The 23,132-nt window shown below is 39.5% G+C and overlaps 1 protein-coding gene across 1 annotated transcript in view; it reads left to right on the forward strand.

Moving 5' to 3' along the window:
* The window catches only part of LOC145392504 ((E3-independent) E2 ubiquitin-conjugating enzyme UBE2O), a 55,573-nt gene extending 33,450 nt beyond the window's left edge, over positions 1-22,123 (forward strand). Inside the window, exons 12-27 of the mRNA XM_080266894.1 lie at positions 110-269; positions 582-736; positions 1,199-1,363; positions 1,641-2,069; positions 3,232-3,388; positions 6,410-6,568; positions 7,772-7,885; positions 9,347-9,683; positions 11,031-11,078; positions 12,366-12,529; positions 13,242-13,409; positions 14,297-14,390; positions 14,844-15,045; positions 16,431-16,537; positions 17,049-17,306; positions 22,059-22,123. Of these exons, the coding sequence (XP_080123020.1) occupies positions 110-269; positions 582-736; positions 1,199-1,363; positions 1,641-2,069; positions 3,232-3,388; positions 6,410-6,568; positions 7,772-7,885; positions 9,347-9,683; positions 11,031-11,078; positions 12,366-12,529; positions 13,242-13,409; positions 14,297-14,390; positions 14,844-15,045; positions 16,431-16,537; positions 17,049-17,306; positions 22,059-22,123 (2,782 nt within the window). The remainder of the gene's footprint in view (positions 1-109; positions 270-581; positions 737-1,198; positions 1,364-1,640; positions 2,070-3,231; positions 3,389-6,409; positions 6,569-7,771; positions 7,886-9,346; positions 9,684-11,030; positions 11,079-12,365; positions 12,530-13,241; positions 13,410-14,296; positions 14,391-14,843; positions 15,046-16,430; positions 16,538-17,048; positions 17,307-22,058) is intronic.
* The last annotated feature ends 1,009 nt before the right edge of the window (positions 22,124-23,132 follow it).

The raw sequence follows: 23,132 nt of genomic DNA on the forward strand, positions 1-23,132 counted from the left end.
AGGCTGTTTTCCATTGATAAGCAACACATCCTCTGCATAGATCAGATTCTGATAATAATAATAATAATAATAATAATGATAATAATAATAATAATAATCAATACTGCAGACCCCAGCTACTGACAGAGCAAGAGATGAGTGTGTATGACCTGCGTGACCACCCAGACTTCCGGTATCGCCCAGGCTCTGTTGTCATTAGGGTTGCAAATTTTGAGGAGAATCAGAAATGCTTCACGGGACAGGTCCTTGATAATTTCCCCAGTGGTGAGGTAAGGATTTTAGTTAGTAGTACTCATTTAGTTGATTGTTTGTACCACATCTTTTAGGTGGGATTGAGGGATAAAGTAGTAATGATATATAAGTTATCTTCTTACAAGTTCACATTTTAATGGAAGGTAGAGTCAGGACGATAATGATGATGGCTGTTCTTTCTTTGCCAAACTTTTCCGCAGCAAGATGGACGGATGGACTTACCATTCCTTCTCATCTTATTTTTAGTGGGAAATATGCTTAGCATGATTATAATAATGATAGTAGCAACATTGTAAATTAAACTTTACCAAACCCTTGCTTTATTTTAGGTGAGTGTCTGGTGGGTGGATGGGCAGAAGTCAGTATGCTACCCTCAAGACTTATACAAGGTGGGAGAGTATGACTCAGATGATGGTGAACTCTGGGATGACACCGCCTCTGATGAATCTTGGGAGACTGAAAGCGAACACTCCATTATTGCTGAGTAAGGATTTGTTTTAGTAGATAGAATTTTTACCCTTTTTCTTGGCCATTCCTCACAATTACCTGCATTTCCATGTATTTTCTCATGTTCCCCTGCACAAAATAAGTAGATAAAGTAAAATATAATGAATAACTACCTCTGTTGTATGCTTTCGCTGTGAAATGTCTTGCCGTGGGCAACTAATCCACACATCCCCTTCAAATCCTGAAACTACCTGTTATTAATGCCTTTGATCCAAGTTTGTTATTATTTTTTCTTGATGCAACAGGCTTATTTTTCTTGGTTTAGAACACTTTAGAAGTACAGTAGAAGAGTTAATGAAGGCTGTATGTTCCTCCAGTTTGAAAGATCTCTCCTTAGCTGAAAAGATCACCTGGAGATAACAAGGACAAAAAAAATGAGTCATTGGATTGAAGGGGTAATGTAAAAGATCCCAAGTAACAGATTTCTTCATAATTGCAGGGAAAGTGAGAGTGAGAGCGAGGGACTGCTGAAGACACGATTAGTAGCCAATATTGAGAAGGCTCGCATTGCCATGAGTCGCCTGGAGGAAATCTTCACCCAAAATCCAGCACTCCAGACCACTGCCGTCATGAAGCAATTACTGGACTGCTACAAAGAATGCAGGTGGGTTGGCAGGATATTTGCTAACTTCAAGCCTTTAGTTCAGGATTATGGGGCTTCAGTGGTGAGTGAATGAGAGTGTGGCCCATTCAGTTGGGCAGTCTTTTGGTTAGTTTCTGCTTCAGTGAGTTTTTAAAATCCTACCTCATCCCATCATTAGACAGGAGAAGAGGTATGGATGATGTTAGCTAATGAATTTTATGGTGGTGATGTGCATGTTGCTGTACCCTTTTCCTCAGTAGTCTTACATTATTTTCTAATTCATTTTTAATTACCACAGGTCAATGGACAAGTTGATGGGTACAAGTTTTTTCCACGAGAGCAATTTTCAAGGTCTGATAGAGAAAGTACGTGAGCGAGGTCGAGCATCAACTACTCAGCGCATGACTGAGCAGATCCACCGCCTTTTCTCAACCACAACAGAGGCGGAGGCATTGGGCTCTAACACTGTAGAGCTCAACTCTAGCAAGGGAGATAAAACAGATCTTAATAATGGTTGTGAGGAAGATAACATGGAGGTAAATGGAGAGAAGAGTGAAAATATAGATGAGACGCTAGTGGACCAGAAGAGCAATAAGAACAATAAGGATAACAGTAACAAGGGTGGCAAAGAGTCGCTAGAGTCTGATATTCTTACCTCAAAGGATGCAATTCTCAGCACCTCCACAACACTCTCAGAGAATTTGGCCAACCTCAGCATGTCTCAGAGGTAAGCCTTGAGTTTTGCATCTGGTGACTGGATGGTTAAAAATTCACCAGTCAGTGTGATGGTTTTGCCTTACATGCATAAGTTGAGATCTTCCAGAACTGCCTGCAATTTCATTTTATTTTTATATGATGATAACCAGGGGTGTACGTTTGTTTTGTACTTGTAAATGTTCTTGACTGCAGTACCCTAGCCTCAGGCCCCTACACCTGAAGGGGATGTTATGGAGATACCAGTTATTGTTTTCTGTTCAGCCTCCACAAGATCGCATAGTGTTATTGTTTTGCTGGCAGAATCTCACATTATAAGTGTCCTTTGATACCTGTAATGGAAATTCAACATTGCAGAATTATGTACAGTACTGTACAGGTATTTGGGATTTTGACTACGCTCAATTCCTTAGAGCATAGACATTTATTTGTTTGTTGCTTTGAATCTCATGTAAAATAGAAATGGGCCGCAGAGGAATGTATTGATACCCTCTTCCTAGAATTGCGGTATATTATTATAATTAGCTTTTATAAGTTATTTTTAGTTTTTTTGTATAATTTATAAAGCACAGAACAGCACAGTACATTCTCTCTTCACATAAGATAGTATATCTAGATTGTGTTTTATTCGGATGTTGTCAGCCAGTGAGAGTATGTGCTGAAATATATCTGTGGGAAACTTGTGGTCTTGCCACCTTGTCAACATATACTTGAGTCACTTAGCTGACATGATGTTTTCTATCCCAGGCCAGGAAACTTGTGTGAATGACTAACCTCCCAGAAATGGTTTAACACACTCAGTCTGAGAGGTCTCACCTATGCTGAATAGATCTGGCATTTGCCGGAATATAATAGAAGCTGTCATAATCATTGTGGAGCAAGAGTTCTGAGACTGGTTAGGTAGGAGCTTCTGTTTGCATATTCAGACCCTTTATTCCAATCATTCACAGTAATTTTCATTTCGCTTAAGCTATCACCAGACAATTTTACTGTTATTTTACTCAGGTCCAGTCGCACAAGGGTTAGTCAGGGCAATATTGAATCCATCCATTTAGAAAAGTCATCCCCAAGATGAATGAAATTGTCAGTAGAGAGGAAAATTAAAAGCAGCATGTCATCTGTGGATGGAAATGGTTAATTGTGATGAAAATTAATTTCTTTTAACTAATTTGCAGCAAAGCCAGCAGGTCTGAAAAGTTCGTTGAAGGAGGTGGGCGAGGGAGGGGAGGTGAGCTGCGGCACAAGAGGATGAGTGAGACAGACATGACACTTCATGATAAGTCCCACGCTGATTCACGCCTCAAGGATTCCAAGAGCTGCAATGACCTCAAGGTGAGCGCTTCCTTTCAGTGTGTGAAATATTTTGGGGTTTGAACTCTCGTGGTCTATATTGCACTACATTACCTTCTCAGTATTGTGTTCCTAAATAAACCAGTAAGCAGGAAAAAAATGTGAATGCCCATAATAATGGAATAGTGTCATAAAGTAAGACAGTATTTTGTTATCAAGAGACTATTACTATATATATATTTTTTTTTTCCTAACCCCCTTAGTTGACATAATGTTATGCTTTTTTTTTTTTTCTTTTTTTTTTCCCCATAAACATTTCTAAATCTCACAAAATGAAAATACTTAAAACAGACAGTGTTGTGTTATATTCAAGTACAAAATAATGAATAGCTGCAATATCAGGAAACCAGAATGAAAAGAAACAGATAATTCATTATCATCATCATCATCATCATCCAGACCTCCTTTCCCACCCAAGGGCAGGGTGAGGAGTAGCAATGTCCAGACAGCCCAGAATTGCCCAGTCCAATGGGCCACGCTTCCATTCACTCATCATTCAAGCCCCCGGAATCCTGGCTCTATCAGATACGCCAAAAACATTCACCACGTTCTGTAGCTTCACGTAGTCGTATCCGACAGAGTCAGTCCAGATGCTGCCATGTTCAAAAGGGGTGAAAAAATCCCTGATCATGCACTTCTCCTCACAAAATTCATCCAGCCAGCTCGATCCCCTGTCAGTTCCCTAGCCTCACCGACTTCCAAACCTCTCTTCCTCACACATTCATCCACCATATCTCTCCACCTTCTCCTTGGCCTACCTTGCCTCCTCCCTCCTTCGAATTCGCTCAGATATATCTTCTTCACCACTCTGTTGTTATCCATTCCCTCCACATGACCATACCATCTCAGTACACTCTCTTCAATTCTGGTGTCCACCGACTTCCTCACTCCGCATCGTTCATGAATCACATTATTTCGTATCCTATCCACCTTCTGTACTCCACATACATTCTTCAGCAGTCCCATCTCCACAGCACTTACTCTTGACTTTTCATTTTCATGCCACACCATAGTCTCATATCCATATGTTAAAGTTGGCACTAACACTCCTTCATGTAAGCCTCATGCAGCTGCAACAGTCAAGCCTCTGTTTCTTATCAAGGCCTTCATTGCACCAGCTACTTTTCTTCCTTGTGTCACTCTACTTTCAATTTCTTTTGCACATTTTCCTCTCTTTTCTATCACTGTACCCAGATATTTGAACTCTCTCACCAATTCTAGTCTCTCTCCATTCACTGTTACATTGCACTGGGAGTCACCTTCTCTCTCAGTAACCATCACTTTACTCTTTTCTACATTTACTCTCAAGGAACGACGCTTACAGACATCAGCAAAACTCTGCACTAGCCTACCAAGTTCTTGTCCGGTATGTGCAAGCAGTACTGCATCATCAGCATACAACAAATTTGAGATATTCCGTCGCCATTCATTACCAATGCCATCTCTTTCTCCATTACTCATGTTTTCACTTCTCTCATCACTCCATCCATATATACATTGAACAACCATGGGGACATCACACAACCTTGTCACACGCCTACACTGATTGTGAACCATTCACTTAGATGCCCATTAACCCTGACACATGCTTCACTACCATCATAACTCTTGATGGCACCTAGCAGCTTACCCTCTACACCGTACATGTGCAAAACTTTCCACAATCCTTCTCTGTCCACTTTGTCATATGCTTTTTCCAGATCCATGAATGCCATAAACACATTATGGTCCTTCTCACAAGCCTTCTGTACTATATGTGTCACTTCAAATATTTGGTCCACACATCCTCTGCCACTCCTAAAGCCACCCTGTTCATCACTCACAAGGACTTCTGATATCTCTCTTACTTTCTATGTAATAATTCTTCCATATACCTTCCCTACCACATGCATGGAATTATTGAACTGATGCATTTATTGTAGTTACATTAACCCTTTGACTACTTTGATTATTCTCAGCTAAACCACATCATTTGGTGTTATCCTAAATAAATTATTACGTGCAGTGCCAGTAGCAAAAGAGTTACTGTAGATAATTTTTAAGCAAGTCACTGTTAGGATTTGGATGGAGAAAATAGTTTGCTGTTGGCTTGAGTCTACCAACAACAGTAGTAGTACAGGTGGCCCCTGATTTACGATCGGGTTACATTCCGATAAATTGATCATAAGTGGAATTTGTTGTAAGTTGAAAATGCATTTAATACACCTAACCAATCTAGCCTAGCCAAGCCTACCTTAAACATGCGTAGAACACTTACATTAACCTACAGTTGGGAAGAATCATTAACACAAAGACTATTTTATAATAAAGTGTTGAATATCTCATGTAATTTACTAAATACTTCACTGTATTGAGATTGTTGATTGCAAAAGTCCAAGTTTTGTGTGATGACCATCACCGGCATGCCGCCTTCATGCTGGGCAGTTGGCTTGAGTTTCATCTCAAGAGTAATTGTCTTCCTCTTCTCACCAGTAGCAGAAGAGACAGATGGGCATTTCATAGACATGATGGATGCACAAAACACAACGTAGATACAGGAAGGTTTAAAAATAAACGCTGGCAACACACAACACTGTAGAGTATCAGTTGTTTTCACCAGCGATCATGGGGCAGACTGGGAGTTGAGGCTTCCTGCCGCTTCCCAGCATCATGAGAGAGTATCATACTGCATATTGCTAGCCCAGGAAAAGATCAAAATTCAAAATTCGAAGTGCAGTTTCTACCATCATAAAGTTGAAAAATCGTAGGTCAACTGATCGTAAAACTGGGATCACTTGTAGTTGTAACCCCAGGTTCATCTGAAGTGTGAGCCTAGTGGGCTGCAAACATAAGCTGATCTTCACCTGCAGTCCACCATCCACCTTTCAAGGGATAAGGAAGTAGTTGAAGGATGTTTGTATAACCAGGCAGTTGCACAACCTAGTTATGTTAGTATCGCTGCATAAATGCACCTCTCTTCAGCACCATCAACAGCATGGAAAGGGTTAATTGACTGTTTTTCAGGTATCATGTGAGGGCAGTGGTGTGACAGAGGAGATTCGAACATCCCACATGTGTGCTCAGTTGTGCTCACTCATGAAGGCTCAGCTGCTTAAAACCTATGAGGAGGTTGTGTTCCGCTTTGGGGGACACTTTGACATGAGTCTGATGCAGGCATGTCAGGTGAGTGCTTACGTACTGTAGTGTAATGTAGAACTTGGCAACCTATGCTGCCACTAGCTTGTTTGCCTTTCAGTTACTAAGATTACCAAGCAGTCCTATAATAGAAACATTGGTCTGCTAATGCCTTTAATGTGGAAGGAAAAGTGTTGATTGCTGCAAAGAGTTTATGATGGTAGTGAAGTACTGTATAAGTAGATGGACATTAGAACAAGTGGTTCAGTATTGGTAGTGTGGTGTCCCCATGGTTATTCATTATTTAGTGAACAAGTTAAAAACTAGAGTTGGGAAAAATGAAGTGGAATTGATGGTGATCCAGAGCTGATTACTTAGAGTGACTGGGATCTTTGCAGTTCAGTTCAGAGTTTTGTATATGGCCATGAGTGGCATGGTTTGAAAGTGAGTATAGATAATAGCAAAGTGATGGTTGCTGAGAGAGAGGGTGGCTCACAGTATGATATGTTGATGTAGGGAGATACATTTAAAGGATGAGGTGAGGTGGTGGTTGTTACCTCAGTATGTCTGACCAAGCAGACCCATTAGCTGCAGATAGGCAGCTGCCCTGGAAGGGTTGCCCTGTACAGTGAACCAGTGTTCCCATGTGGCTGACAGCGCCTAAACATAATAAAGAGTGGGGCATAGTGTAGAGGTTTGGTTCATGGATGGAAGCCACATTTGCATCTCCACCCACTGAACAGGGTCACTATAGCAGGCTCCACTTCACCCAAAAAATTGTTTATATGGTTAACATCCAGGACTGTAAATAGTTTCCTGGGTTACAGGAAACCACTTAGTGTAGAGCCACCTTGAGTATAAAGAAGAACAATAAAAAGAGACAGGAAGGAAAGAGAGAAATAGGAAGAGAGAAGGGCAGACACAGAGATAAGATGATGAGATGAGGAAAAGTTCAGCAGCAGAGAGAAAACACAAAAGCCAGAGGACTATCAAACTTTATACCCTCTGGAATGGGCTGCAAAATCATTCACATTTCATTCAAGCCTTTGAAATTCTGGTCCCACCTTGCAGTTAACATTCATCTTGAATTTTGAGTGACTGGTTATGTGTCCACCTATACTGCACATTGGCTTGATAGTTTTATATTTATGCTTCACTGCTCACATTTTTGGATCATACCCACTCCATTTATGTTTTGTTGGGGAATAGGGTTATACTGATGTGATGATGATGATTTCCCATTTGATACAGGATGCAGAGGGGGCACAGGTGGAGAGCAAAGACACACAGTGCAATAATAAAGAAAACATTCCTGTATTTGAGGACATAGCGAATGAAAACACAGCGATTTCAGCTCCAATACAGGTTTGTTATACTTATGCATGTATGCTTGTAAGTCATTGATATAATCTATCGTAACGTTTTCGTTACAGTTGGTACTATAAATCTGGAGAAACTGGTACATCATGTTTACAGGAAACAGCGTGTAAAGTTAATAGGCATTTATTATGAAACTTTCAATACGGTAGACCTCATAACAAAAATGCACATCATGGGAGATGACTACCCCTGGGGGCAGGGTTTTTTTTTCAAGAATACTTCCCCAGTATCCCTGCTTGTCGTAAAAGGCGACTAAAAGGGTTGGTGGAGGGTTAGTGCCCCTCCCCGGAAAACAACTAACTAAAAAGACAAACAATAAGCCTCGGACAAGGACTGACCAAAAGATGATGACCAAGGACCGGACAAAGGACATGGTTATCGGAACTTGGAATGTAAGGGGAGCGAATGATGAGGTGAAAGAGAGAGAGATTGTCCAGGTGCTTGAGGGTGCAAAAGTTGATATATGCGGAATAACTGAAACAAAATGGAGAGGTGAGAGTGTGAGAGAATGGGAGTATGGATGGGGTATATGTGCAGGAGTAGGTGGGAATGAGAAAGCAAAAGGAGTATGTATAGTTGTGAGTAAAAGATGGAAGAAGAGCATAAGAGAGTATGGATCAGTTGGGTCAAGGATTGTGTGGGTAAGATTGAAAGTTAGAATACAAATGTGGGCGATTGTGTGTGTGTGTGTATGCGCCAACGCAAGATCGTGCAAGCAGAGTGAGAGAAGAGTTCTGGACAAATGTGGAAGTGTGCATGGAAAAGTTTGGAAGGAATGAGAGAGTGTTTTTGATCGGGAGGGGGACCGTGGATGAGATGGAGGGATGGGGTGGAGAGGTATATGAGAGAGGGGGGTGTGAGTTGGGAGCAGGGCAGTGAAATGGCAGGGGACAGGGCGACTTGGAGGCAGTTCGATTGTGGCCACCCCAAACGGGATTGAGGCGTCTGACAATAGATAGATAGATAGATAGAGAGATGACTTAAAACGAGGGCTTGAATATCAGTGAAGTCAGTTGGCAAAAGAAGCATGATGTTTTTCAGTAAATTTGAAAGTTTACAGTGGTGTTATGAACACAATACTAGTCATATATTACAGATGTTGTAGGTTTGTCTCCTACTGTTAAATGATTTGGACTGTGATGGCCCAGCTTTGTACCCCCTCCCCCCCCTTTTCTTTTTTTTCCCCCTCATTTTTCTTCAGTATTGAATGTTTGTAGTGGGTTTAAGGTACCTTAGTTGTATGTAGCCCATAGGAGCTTATATTCCAGGTTGTTTGGGTTTCATTGGCCACATAATGCCACACAGGGGTGAGCTGCATTTGGCAGGACTGCATAGTCTAGTTCAGGGCGTGTACACTCATGATTGTGCAGAGAAGGATTGGATGATGGTTAGATAGATTAATTTTACTGTAGGAACCTCCCATCAGCTCTTATATTTCATGCTCAGGAAGCTCAGTATGTGGAACCTCATTCAGCTGGAGCTGTGTCCAGAACTTGTGACATTGAGAGGGAGGCAGAGGAGAGGCCCAGTCCGGCTCCCCCTCCCCCCATGGCTGCACCCCCACCCTCCCTGGCCTTACTCACCAATGGGGGAATGATGGCAAACAATGGCAATGACAGCTATGTGACAGATAAGAACCTGGTGTATGTGGGACATGAAGCGGTGAGTGATGAGTTGATTGATGCTATCATCGCTGGGGCCGTGACAGTGGTCAACGGGGAGATCAGCCCTGCCACTGCCGTCAACCCCACCTCACCGGATGCCATCGTCAGCCCCATTGAAGGTAAAGCAGATAGTGACAAGGTTATTGTATCACTGTTTAATTTTAAATTATCCTGGAGAGGGATGTTTTCTCCACTGCTTGGGTAAACAATTGTCCTTCAGCTGCCTCACTATCCTTCAGAAGGAGGATGACAGTGGGGGACTGAAGACTTCAGCCTGCAGTCCACTTGATTCATGTTCAACAGAGTCTGTGGCAACATCAACAAATTATAAAATAGCTTTACAGATACTCCCCAGGTTACGGAGATCTTGGCTTTCAGAAATTCAGTCTTAGAGAAAGATCTTGTACTATGATCTGTATGTTATGTTTTTATTGTTAATGTGTACAGTATATATTTGTTATTAAAGTATGTTTGTTTTTTATTACAGTGTATACTGAATAGTGCTTATGTGTATTCATTTGTTGCAGATACTTATTGAAGGGTTTAACCCAGCTTTTTCAAATTTTGACTCTCAGATCCTTCCAGAACAGAACCATTGCATAGCCAAGAGAGTGTTGGTATTCATAAAGATGTCTGTATTTTCTCAAATGTAGTTAAAATACAGATTCACCTTTCACAGACCTGTAAACATAAGGGTTCTTGGATATCAACCCTGCTAATTTCAGACATTGAAATTTTCCAGTCAGTTAACTAGATGCCATCTTTAGGGATTTGTTTCAGTGCATCAGTATTACAAGAATTGAAAACATGAAAATATTTAGCAACTGCTGTGACCTTTCTTTTGAAGGCTACCTTCAAAATATTAAGTGACAAAAGTTGTGTATTGTTGTGTTAACCTGAAATGTACTCAAGATAAAGTCATACAGTGATTATGGTGAATCATTGTTTCCACGTTGGTCAAAATTTGCCTGCAACATGACAGTCAGTACTGTTCCTTAAAAAAAAAAAAAAAAAAAAAAAAAAAAAATCACATACCTCAGAGTTTTTAACATGATAAGTTTATACATTTTGGGGAGGCAGTTATTTTCATCTTAATTTTAAAAAATAAATACTTGACGGAACTAAGTAAATAAATTCCCTTGTACTGTATTTGTTTTTGCCTTGTCTCCAAACATATTCATTATGGATAACATCCTTCTAATAAAACCACTAAATGTTCAGAGGGGTTACAGAAGAAGGTATACAAGAGTAGGTTTTCTTATGCTGCATCACATACTGCAGCACTTTTAAGGAATGCTTGGTGTTTTTAATTGTAAGACAGTTGTACTATATACGGTGTGTTTTGGAAGATTGTACATTTTCATTGAGATGTAATTGGAAGGTGTGGTAATGCCATCTATTAAGATTGTACTGCTTGCTTGATAGAAGAGCATAACTGTAGTTTTCCCACACGCTGCTAAATGTAGGCATCGGACAAGCCTTTGAGAACTGTCTTCCCAGCTCCGAGCCAGATGGTGAGAACTTAAGCTTCCCTAAATTTTTCCCATTGTACGCATGATATCCCTAAATGTACTGGACTATTATAGCCCAGCCTCAGGCCCTTACATCTAAGAAGTGTAATGTGAATTATCTTTTTTTTTTTTTTTTTTTTAAAGCATGGAAGTGTTATCATCCTGTTTTATGTTTACTTGCCACTGCCAGACACTTCTGTTAGCAAATACATGAAGATGGAGAGCAAAATAATATTGTCTGGTAGTTACAAGGATAAACTAAATGCAGATGTGATCGTAGTTGAGAAGTTAATTGGATTTTGCTTTTGAGAGCAGGGTTGCATCAGCTGCTTTCTTTGTGATATTGATTAATTTCTGCCACTTCACCTCATCTTTGATAGTGATTTAACCAATTCAGCCATGTTAATCCACTTAAATTTCTTTTTAGTTTATTAGCATTGCCGAAAGTGTAGCAGCTGTGACTGAGTCCATATCTATTCATGTATATAAGTTTACAAATGCTGTATGTCATGAATGCATGATAAAGTTTGGACCCATGAAGAGTTATTGCACAAAGCACCTAAAATATGAAGATAATGTGCAGGTAACTGTTGCCATTTTCTGGGTTTGCCATCCACTGAAAATTTTGTGTATAAGTAACATGCAGAAAGCATACACATTCTCAGTACTTTATTACTGTAATTTATTTTCTGTAATATGAGAATTGTGACTATTATTGAATGTTATGTAAATCTGTTTTTCTCATCAGTGCTATGTTACTCCCAAAGGATTATTTTTATGCATAACTGGGAATGTTACCACTTTTTTGGTGTTGATTTTAATTTACCTACAGGAAATTTAGAGGCGAAGTAGTCAGGTATGAGGTGTAGACATTTTGTTTGCGTATGTGAGTGTGAGTGTGTGGATGTTGTAATGTATTTTCATGCATATATTTTCATGTTATCAAAACTTATTGTGAGGATGTGTGTTTCATCAACGATGATAATTATTATACCTGTTGTGACCCATACAACATATTTGTCCATGGCCATATGTCATGTTAACCTCTTGAAGCTGGTGATGTCTTTTGTGTTGTATTCCTGCCAGCTAAAGATTACTTCATTCACCTTAGGAGAGACTTTCTGGACTGGAGGCCTAAGATACAGCCTTCATTAACCCCTTCAATACAGGATCTCTCCCCAAAGGTGAATTGAAGCATTGGTGGTATGAAAAATCAAATGAGGAAGACATCATCAGATAGAAGAGGTCAAGAAAAAGGTAATTTACTCAACATAGCTGCTCATTTTACAGGTTTCCTTGTGCTAGAGGCAGCACCAGACAGCCACAAGTTCAAACTGACCATGTTCCAGCCCACCGACCCACCCCACTTCTACCGTACCGTCCGTAAGGAGATGAAACTCCTCAAGACATCCCTCCCTCCAGGCATTTGGGTCCGAGGATATGAGGACAGGATGGTAAGTACAATATTCTCAGTGTCACCTATTTTTTATGCTGTTTGTTACAGTAAATCCATGGGAAATTACAAAGAGTTGAATAGGTTTGGCAGTAAATCCATAGGAATTTATGGAAAAAATTCAAATGAAATTTCCAGTGCTGGGTATAAAGTTTGCAAGAGTACTTTGTTAAACAGGATATATTTCATTACAGTGATAATACAGTAAACCAGAGTTTCATTATAGTGGTATAGGTATTCATGAATTGAAATTGAGAATGTGTATTGCCAGATTTCAACTTCTGTCCATCTTCATGTATTTGCTAACTTTTTATTTTATTATGGTAGCTGCATGATGATGGAATTTATCAATAGTTTCATGAAGACCTCTTTAGCCAGGAAAAATGAAATCTGCCTTTTTGTAGTGAGGAGATTAATGGATATTGTAGTATTTTTGATGCCCTGACAATGAATGGTTCTCCCAAAGCAAACTACACTTGTTTGGTAGTAGCAAGAATAAAATTTTGTCACAGCAACAGCATTCTTACCCTCTTTGTGTCCTAAGGATGTTGTGAGGTAGGATACGGAAAATGAGAAGTACCTACACTCCTACAGCATTCCCATTCAAATGAGGAACAGTAAGAAGAAAAACAAAGGCAGATTAATAAAGAAGACTTTAATTAAAATTACTATATATGAAGAGTATCAGCAGTCTGTTTTGTTTCTGTTTGCAGGACCTGTACTCTGTGATGATCCGTGGCCCTGAGCGTACCCCCTATGAGGATGGCCTGTTTTTCTTTGACTTCCAGCTCTCAGCCGACTATCCCCGAGCCCCTCCACTCTGTCATTATGTTACTTACTGCTCAGACAAGCTCAACCCTAACTTATATGAGGATGGCAAGGTGGGTGTGGTAGCTGATAACAAAGTTATTGTATACTGTTTGATCAGATGACAAAATTGATTGATGATACCTCCATTTTAAGAGTGTGTGTGTGTGTGTGTGCAGATATACCTATATGCACATGAATGTGTGTGTGTGTGTGTGTGTGTGTGTGTGTGTGCAGATATACCTATATGCACATGAATGTGTGTGTGTGTGTGTGTGTGTGTGTGTGTAGAAGAAATGGAAGGAAGTAAAAGACATAGTGATACCATATTTCTATACAGTAGGTTAAAAGTTCTTCAAACAAATTTATGATATTGTGCAAATTTATTATCCAGGTGCAAAATTCTTCCCAGTAGTGCACCTGACCCTATCTTTTCATTCTTACTGTTTAACCTATATCTGCAAGACCTGCTCTCCTTTGTTAACAGTTTAACAGTCCAGTAGCATCACAATGCTTAACAATACATTATGCAGCAAAGCTTTCCCAATAGTCAGTGGAAGCTAGACAAAAAATTAGAAAGGCTGCTCCCTCAAGAGAATCACTTTTCACTCTTGACACATATGAACCTCAAGGCTAACCTCGGTGTGCACATTTTCACCCCTTCAGCATAATGACATATTTATTACTCTCTTCTGACCAAGACCTTGCAGTTGGATTCAAGTAATAAAGATTTTTGAAGCTAAAGGAGTACCAACACAGTATACAACCCACTGCTGCTCCTTACAGCACAGCATCTAATACCTATAAATCATTCTCACAGCATTGACAATTCTTCAGTATAACCCCTACAGAAGTCACTGGGAGTGCCCTGCTGGAGTGACTGAATTTTAACAGTCCTTCAGGTTAAATTTTGTAGGAGCTGGAGGACACAACAACAGTAAGAATACTCTTCCTTGCCCAGGTGTGTGTGTCCCTGCTAGGCACTTGGAGTGGAAAAGGAACTGAAGTATGGACCAGTCAGAGCAATCTGCTTCAAGTCATTATTTCCATACAGGGTAAGTCTTCATCTCGTTATGCATATCATTGTGTCACGAGGTAATAGATAAAGAAAATACTCTGTATATATAAATGAAAATATTTTCACCTCTAGTCTTGCACTAACCAAGCAAAATTGAATTTCTGTAGCATCACAAATTAGCAGTGGTGGCTGAGTGGCCTTGCTGACTGCAAAGCTCCCAGCCTGTTAGTGCCAGGGTTTGCATCCTGGTGCAGGCAGCTGATATCGCTTGATGTGGGTGTCCATCGACCTTTATTTATACGTTGGTAGGTAAATGGGAAGGAAGTGGTAATCTGGATGATGCAATATCCCAGGGTAGTGGGTAAACAACCCTTCACAGGCTCAACAGCTTAAGTTAGGGAGATGAGCACCATGGCAAATCACTTCATGGCATCTGCCCCCACCTCTTCCTTACAGATTAGCAAAGGTTTATCTTGGTTCTGTCTTCCAGGTCTCATTTTGGTAAGCGAACCATACTTCAACGAGGCAGGATATGAACGTCAGAAGGGCACACAGCAGGGCCGGGAAAATTCACGCATGTACAACGAAATGGTGGTGCTTAAGTTGATCCAAGCCATGGCCAAGGTCATACAGGCACCTCCAGACATATTTAAAAATGAAATCATACATCACTTCCACAAAAAAGCTCGCAGGTGGGTAATCAAATGGTAATAATCAAAGAAAGCTTGTGACAGTGAGGTCAAGGGTGTTATTGGTAGAGGCAGACCTTATGTGGAATGGAATAAGAGAGTGGAGCAGTATATTGGTGAAAGAAAAGGAAGAGGAAGAGGAATGTTTGAGAGAGTGAGAGGTGTTCAAGGATCAGATAGTCTGGAAGCCTTTCTGTCATGCCATCCCCTCTTCAGAGGGGTGAGCAAGGTGTTGGAGATGATAATTATGAATAGCCTGTATCATCATCATCATCATCTAATCCTGTGTTGCCCCATGAGGAGCGTAGGAGCCTGTGGCTAGGCACGTTGGTCCTGACGTTTAGGATGAGAGTGACCAGCCTCACTCATCCAGGTGGTATTACATGAGTAATAAACCCCAACCACCCCTTGAATAATATAAACCTGCACCGACTCAATGTGATTGGAGCGCCGTAATTACCCACTAAACCACTAGGTGCCATACTTTGGTTGTGTGGTTACCACCCAGTGTAGTAAATGGTTTCCTCATGTACAGGAAACCATTTGACTTGTCACTCAGTGTAGAGTCACCTATAGGGAGAAGGAAGAGGAAAAAATGAAGGCAGGAATGACAGAAGAGGGAGTGTAAAGTCACCCATAGTTAGAAGGAAGAAAGAATGAAGGAAAGAAATACAGAAGAGGAAGGAAGGAAAGAAGGATGGAAGAAAGGAAAGGGCAGACACCTGAGAGCAGCACTACAACAAGTGAGTGGATGGTGAGCACCCGCACCTACTACAAACAGCCAGTAACATAAACAAAAAGTAGCTTCATGTCTCATGGTATGGGGAAGGGGACAGCGTAAGAGATGCAGCTTTTCTCTGCAGAGTAATATCACCAGATAAATCCAATAGCCAATGTCTGCATCTCCCCAAATACAAATGTGGGAAATCCAATCAGGATGTTGGTACTAGGTTTACAAAAAACGATTAAGATTTAGTCCTGAAGATGTCTTGAGAAGAGTTGATGTGTTATCCATGGTAATGTTTATAGAGGCTGTGAATTTGTTTTCTAGGTTACCCTGATAAAGTAAGTTGTGTTATAAAAATGTACATTTTTATTGTATTTTCATGGCAGTTAAAGCTCTCACTCCCATCTTTTGTTTTCATTATTTTTCGTTTTCGGTTTTGAAGGCTCCAACATGCATGTCAGCCTTGGTTACCTAATGGCAGCTCTCCATGCTGCTTGATCTTTGGCAGCTTCCCTATTTAGTCCGTTTGTTTGTAGAATTAAGGTAGAATCTTTGTTGATAGAATTAAGGATAGGAATGATGATGATATTGATCCTGTGATAATGGCTTAAGTACCTTCAATTCATGTACTGATAAAGACTTAATCATTCCCTGTGAACAGACAGGTGCAGAGGCTAGAGTGTTGGCTGGAAATCTCAGAGAACTACAATGTGAGCCACCCACTCTCACCCACCACACCCACCACCTTCCGAGAAATTCATAACTCAGGTTTGTAGTCAGTGATGGAATGCAGGAGGTTGTACTAGAAAAGTAAGAAAGAAGAGTAATAAAAGGTATATACTGCTGGTATTGCAGGAATTACTGAATATATACCCTCCTACAAAAATTGTGTTTCATGTGATGATACAACAGTTTCAGCCTGATGTGAATCCTCTTCAAAAAGGTGCATACCTGAAGAGTTTCTGAGATGGGCTGAAACTTGTTCAAGTACTGTATATAGCTGGGCAGCATTGCTTACCAGTTAAAAAGCTGTCTTTCAGCTCCTTGCTTATCCTCTGTAAAAAGTGATGGTGGACTGCAAGAGGAGGACATGCTCAGCCAGCAGTCCACTGGGTTTATATCCAGATAAGCATAGAACCACAACACCAACATCCATACAGGAAACACATTATCATTACATTACTGTATACAGTTTAATTCTTCATGCTGAGCAATTGATGCTGCAGATGTTAATGCTAATTTTTGCAAGTATTGTAAATGTACGGATGTACTCCAACAGATGTCAAGATAGACCTGCCCGAGTTCCCACTCATTCCCGCATCTAAAGGCTTCTGCATCACATTGCGTAAGACTCTGCAGCAGTTCAAGACCATCCTGGAGTCCATTGGGGTGCCCATGGAGAACCTGCATAGCAGTGGGGATGGGGGCAAGGTGGCCTCCACCCCAGGCTCAAACATCGAAACCACACCCATCCCTTCTGCATCTAAGCTTACCCCTGCCACATCGCACTCCACAGAAACAGGGAGCAGCACTGGTGGTAACTCGTAGCTATTATCCAAGCCTAGCCTGTTTTTTCCAGTTACTTATAGTGTATTTATTATTAATGTTATTGTTCAGTGCCTGCGCAGGTTGTGTTATTCGTCGGGGCATGAGAGCAGCGAGCACTATAGTCCTGTCCTCTTGAAAATGCTAGATCTCTTTCCTTTTTGTAATGAATCAAAAAGGAGATGATATTTTGCCACTTCAGTGTTGTTTTTATCATGCGATAAATTTTATTGTACACATACCAAAACTCTCGCAGCTTTACATAGAATTCTCTCATGATTAACCCTGTGAATCCAGGTGATGTCCTTTCTAGTTTATTCCTGCTAGTACCCGGTGATTCCATTCAACTAGGAAAGGTATCTAATGTTGAAAGGGTTTAATAAGGCTATATATAATCCCTGCTGTTTGGAAAGTCTGTCTTAAGCTGGAAATAATTATCTGGAGATGGAAAGAATAAAATGGAAAAGACATGCCTGGCATCAGTTGGTTAATGAATTCCTGATAGTTGTGGCTCTCATACTGACTCTAGCTTAGCCTGAATTGAGAATGCAGTATATCCTTCTCCATTTCTACTTATTTATTGAGATGATGTGTTCATAACTGTGTGGTGTAACATTTTTGGAGGTGTTCATTTCCTCTGCATATCTTTTTTTTAGTTTAATTTTTACCTTCATCCCAGGGGCGACAAATACAGCTTTGATATGAAATGTATAGCACAAACTTACAGTACTGTATGGATGTGTCATGAAAAGTAAGTACAGTAATGTACAATTGAACCTGAGTATTTTCAAGGAATAATGCCCTGAAGAACAGGAAGAATAACACCCAGAATAATGTTTCTTGATTCATTGGAAAAATAAAATAGCTTTAATACCAGTATGTAACTAATTTTCTGGCTCTAACCAGCCCAGTTTATTAGCGGGAAATTAGGTTAGGATGATGATAATGATTATGGTGATGATGGTCCTGATCATGATGACCGAGATAGAAGAAAGGGAGTTAGTGAAGGCTATCTATGACTCCTCCAATTTGTAAAATCTTTACAAAGCATAATAAAATCATCTTGGGACATCAAGAATAAAATCATCATCACATGAAGGTATTTGTATCAAATACAGCAGTAAAAATAATAGACCACTTTTATCCCGTATGTGGCATGTCCAGTATAGGTCATGTTACAGATTTTCCCAAGAACAACCCTAATTCTTTTGAAGAGTCTGACCTGATCTGAGTGAAATAATGTGACACCTGCAAGAGTAAAATAAAATAAACCACCATACAATGAGAATGTCCCCTAAGCTGAAAAAAATCATGTGACAGTAACAAGAATAAAATAAATAAAATAGACCACCATACAGTGAGAATGTCCCCTAAGTTGAAAAAAATTATAGACCACCATACAGTGAGAATGTCCCCTAAGTTGAAAAAAATTATGTGACAGTAACAAGAATAAAATGCATAATAGATGGCAGTTTATTGAAGGGGGGAAAACTACAATTGATGAAGGTTTACTGTAAAAATTTATACCATTATCACTACTTAATTTTTGCTGCAGGTATTATTAAAATTTACAAAATTTTGTTAACCCCATCACCATAGTGCTATCACTGAGTTGAATAAAATCAGTCTGATGATTTCGTATTTTAAGTAGGGTAAAGTTCCACAATACAATTTTAACCACCATAGGATAAAATTTGATCTGGAGGGATTGGATAAAGCTGTCTTTCATCCATTCATTGTAGTTCTTCCCATTTTAAAGAAAACCATCTAGATTCATTTGATGGTAAGAGCAGTAAAAGAACAGTGAAGGACTCATAGTTAAGCAGCTGAAGTTTTTATCAGAGCTCTGTGTTTCATATCAGTGATTAGTCGTCGGGGATAACATGAAGAATAGATTATGATTTCAGTATTTTCCATTTTACTCTAAGAAATTGCATTTGTAATTATTTAATTAGCATTATTTTTTGTACTTGTATTCATGATTCATCTTTCATCCCCATGATGATTCTTTTCTAAGTGCCTCATTTATTTATCATGACAATGCCTTGATCATCTATAATATACCCAGTGCTTTATTGTTATTATAAGTACTTCAAGTTCTCTCTTAGGCAGTCTGAACAGCGTATGATAAAGCAGTTTGACTGTGATGTAGATTTCTCTGTTAATAAACAAATTTATGGTAAATTCAGTAAGAATCTTAAATTTGGCAAGTCAAAAATTTATGCCAAATTTAATGGATGTTAGAAACTTTGCTTCAGACACACATGGTTCTTAGATTCTGGCACACCGTGCAGAGATTGAAGTAACTAAACTTTGTTCTTACTGGAACTGTGTAAAGAAAACACTTTTTTTTCTATTTGAGTTCTTAAGATCATACTTATCAGGAAGTGACGGTTGCAAGTCGTCATTGTAGGTTACTGGTACCTCTTTTATGTTATTTTATATAATTATTCCCCAGTTAATTATAAATTATTTCCTATTACAGTTGCAGTTAAACCCATAAAGCTGATTTGCATGTGATATTGGTTGTATGAAAAAAAAAAAAAAAATGATATTTTGGAAGACATGCCTGACATATAATGAGGACAGACTTCACATATCATCATTGTTATCAGTGCTTTGCTCCTCCATGTAACACTTCTACAGATGACGGCCCTGACAGAGAACTACCTACTGGTCACTTTGTCATCACCTAGTTCTCTCACTCTTCTGCTCCTATACCATCACAAAACATAACTCACAATCCACTATGCTTTCACTGTAATGCAGTCCCTCATAGCACAATACACCTTCTCCCATCATGAACCTCTTTCCTCACAGTGCAGACAGTCCTACAACATAACTTCACCAGAAGATGACTGGGAGTGCCTGACTGAAGTAACAGGTTTCCTGCAGTCCACCAAATTCATATCCAGTTGATCCTAGGGCCACAACATGACAGACCTCACAAGTAAGCCCTCCTCCTCATCTTTTTCTCAAACTAATGTTACTCTTGCCAACTTCTTTGAGGACTGATTCCAGATTGTTTGCCTGTACACTAGGCTGATAAATATCCATTTTCAGATTTTTTCCATTATCATCATCATCATCATCATCATCATCATCATCATCATCATCATCCAGACCTCCTTTCCCACGCTTGGGCAGGGTGAGGAGTAGCAACTTCCAGACAGTCCAAATTTGCCCAATCCAATGGGCCATGCTTCCATTCACTCACCATTCATGCCGCCGGAATATTGGCTCTACCTGATATGCCAAAAACATTCATCATGTTGTGTAGCTTCACATAAATGTATCCGATAGAGTCAATTATATACAGAATATTCAGCATAGTAGAGAAAAACCATTCAAATTTAGCACTGTATATCTGTTTGCTCGTCTCTCTCATCAGGCTAGATGATAGTGAATACAAATATACTCAGCGTTATAGTGTTAAAAGGAAGAAAGGATGCAGTGCAACTATTTTCAGTGTGTTATTTTGTTCAGTACAGTACATGGAGGTTGAGAATGCAACTACAGTAGCTACAAGATATCAAGAGAAGAGATTAGGATGCTTTAGCATCAGAAGGTAATGAGAGTCTTCACTGACAAGTGGAGTATGAGATTAAGGGAAAACTTAACTTTGGGGGCAGACATAGATACTGAAGAACTCTGTTATCCTGAAAGAATATCTACTGGTAGTTAGCATTACTGTAGGTAAGTGATGAGTGGAGAAGAAAAGGCTGTATGAATGAATGAATTAATAATGCAAGGGCAGCTATATAAAGGAAAGTGCCTGTAGGTGGTTGAATATAAATATTCAGAGTGCATAAAGATGGCTTACAAAGAAAGATTTTTAAAAGTGGAGTACGGGGCACTGTATAAAAATGGTCACGGAGTCTTTTAAAATGGGACAAAATCCATTGGAGAAAAAAAGTAATATGGAAGCACAGTTATTAAAATTTAGCATAAGATAATGAAGTTTAGTCAAGCAAGACCTGTATTCCTCCATGATTGTGCATGTGGGAGAGAAGCTGGGTGTCAGTGGTTCATTATTCTTCATCTTGCCAAGTATTCAGAGCTAATTTTTGGTCCAAGTTTGGTACATGTGGCACAGTTGTGGCTTTCTGGTGTCTGGAATGTTATATGATTTTTAACTGTAGCTATGATTACCTCACTCCTTCCATCAGTGGGGGGAAAAATAAAGTCTGGATGATGATGGTGATGTGTGTGTGTTTAGATTGCTTCTCATTTTCCCAATAATTGTTTTATGTTTTTGAGGGTTAGGCACTGAAGTTTAGCTTAAGAGAGAACTTTCAGTATGCATTGATCAGAATATTTACAAACATCAACATAAAAATTGTAATTAGAATTAGTTGGTGGCAGTGGTGTGATAGATGATCGAGCCACTAGTCTCCACTCTCTCCTGCCACTCAGCAATAGTTATCAGGAAACTTACACAACTTTTACATTTTTGTAAATTTTGTCATTGACTTCTGTCTGTGAATACAGTACTGTGAAAAATAAGTGTTACTTTGTCTGTGGGAAATTTTCAATTGTAATAAGTCCTTGATAACATTGTAGTCTTATTTTAAACTGCAAAGTAGATCTTGGTAAAGTACAAGATATTTCTAGGATGTCATGATAAGTAACTTAACTGTATCTTGTTAAGTCTTCAGCATTTTGATTGTTTATATGCAGGGTGGCCCTTATATTTTGCTCCGCAAGAAACTCACATGGTAGTAAAGTCTCTGCTGTGTTGCAGGGACAGCTCAGTCATTAAATGAGGGTGTGGGTGTGGCTGCGGCAGTGGAAGTAGGAAATGTATAAATGATGTAGGGTGGATATTGATAACACTGATTGAGCCTTTTCCAAAACACTCAAGAAATTGCCTTGCAGAGTGGAATGGAGTATTGTATATGTATGGGCCACCTGGCATACTGTATGTACATATATTTAAACACGTGCACGATGGGTATATCCAGTACCAGATGTTGCACTATAAACACTTCCATGGTTGAGTGTATTGTCTATATATTGTATTTCATTTGGAGATTTTTTGTACATTTCACAATTTATTGCCTTTTATGCTGGTTTTAAGCTCGTGGCATACTGTTGGCAATAGTTTCCTCATTTCACAGTTTGCACACATCACAGTAATAGAGAGCTTGTTGCACTTGTCCATACCCTTGCTCATAGAATCATAATTTTTGTATTACTGAGCCCACCCATAGTTGCAAAGTACACAGCCCATTATGAGCATATTGTTTGCACACTGATAACAAGGTGTAATGTTGTGTTTGGTGTTTGACACTTGGTGGCTGAAGATATGGAAGGAAAAATATTACACTTAAGTCCTTGTTTAAATCACCTCAGTTATCAGTCTATGTTCCTGTAAAGTCTAATGTATGTTATAGAAGAATTGCCTGTTCCATTGTAATACATAAAGTTCATGTGCAGTGTTCCCCCAATTTACAGAAACATTTGCATGGGAAATGTTGATACTGGTATTGATATTTTTAAACACCTAACTTGTCATGAGGACTGCCTGTGGGTACCAGAACAAGAAAGCAGTGTAAGAATTCATAATTTGGAGATAATGTCGGTGTTCCAAGCTGATATTTCTTCATGTTTTTTGTGATGGGGTCATATTCTACAGTTTAGGAGGCTGCCTAGCATGTCTTTCCTTAGTGATTTATTTTACATATTGTATTACATGTGAACTCAGCTTGTGTGCCCCCCCCCCACACACACTTTTTTTTTTTTTCTTTTTTTTTTTTTTACCAAACATTTATGGTGCTTGAGAAGGACATATTTGTGCAGAATAAAACCACCTTGA

The sequence above is a fragment of the Coenobita brevimanus genome, chromosome 22 (assembly GCF_032717465.1).
Source record: "Coenobita brevimanus isolate Jiangsu-jjx chromosome 22, ASM3271746v2, whole genome shotgun sequence".
Classification (NCBI taxonomy): Eukaryota; Metazoa; Arthropoda; class Malacostraca; order Decapoda; family Coenobitidae; genus Coenobita; species Coenobita brevimanus.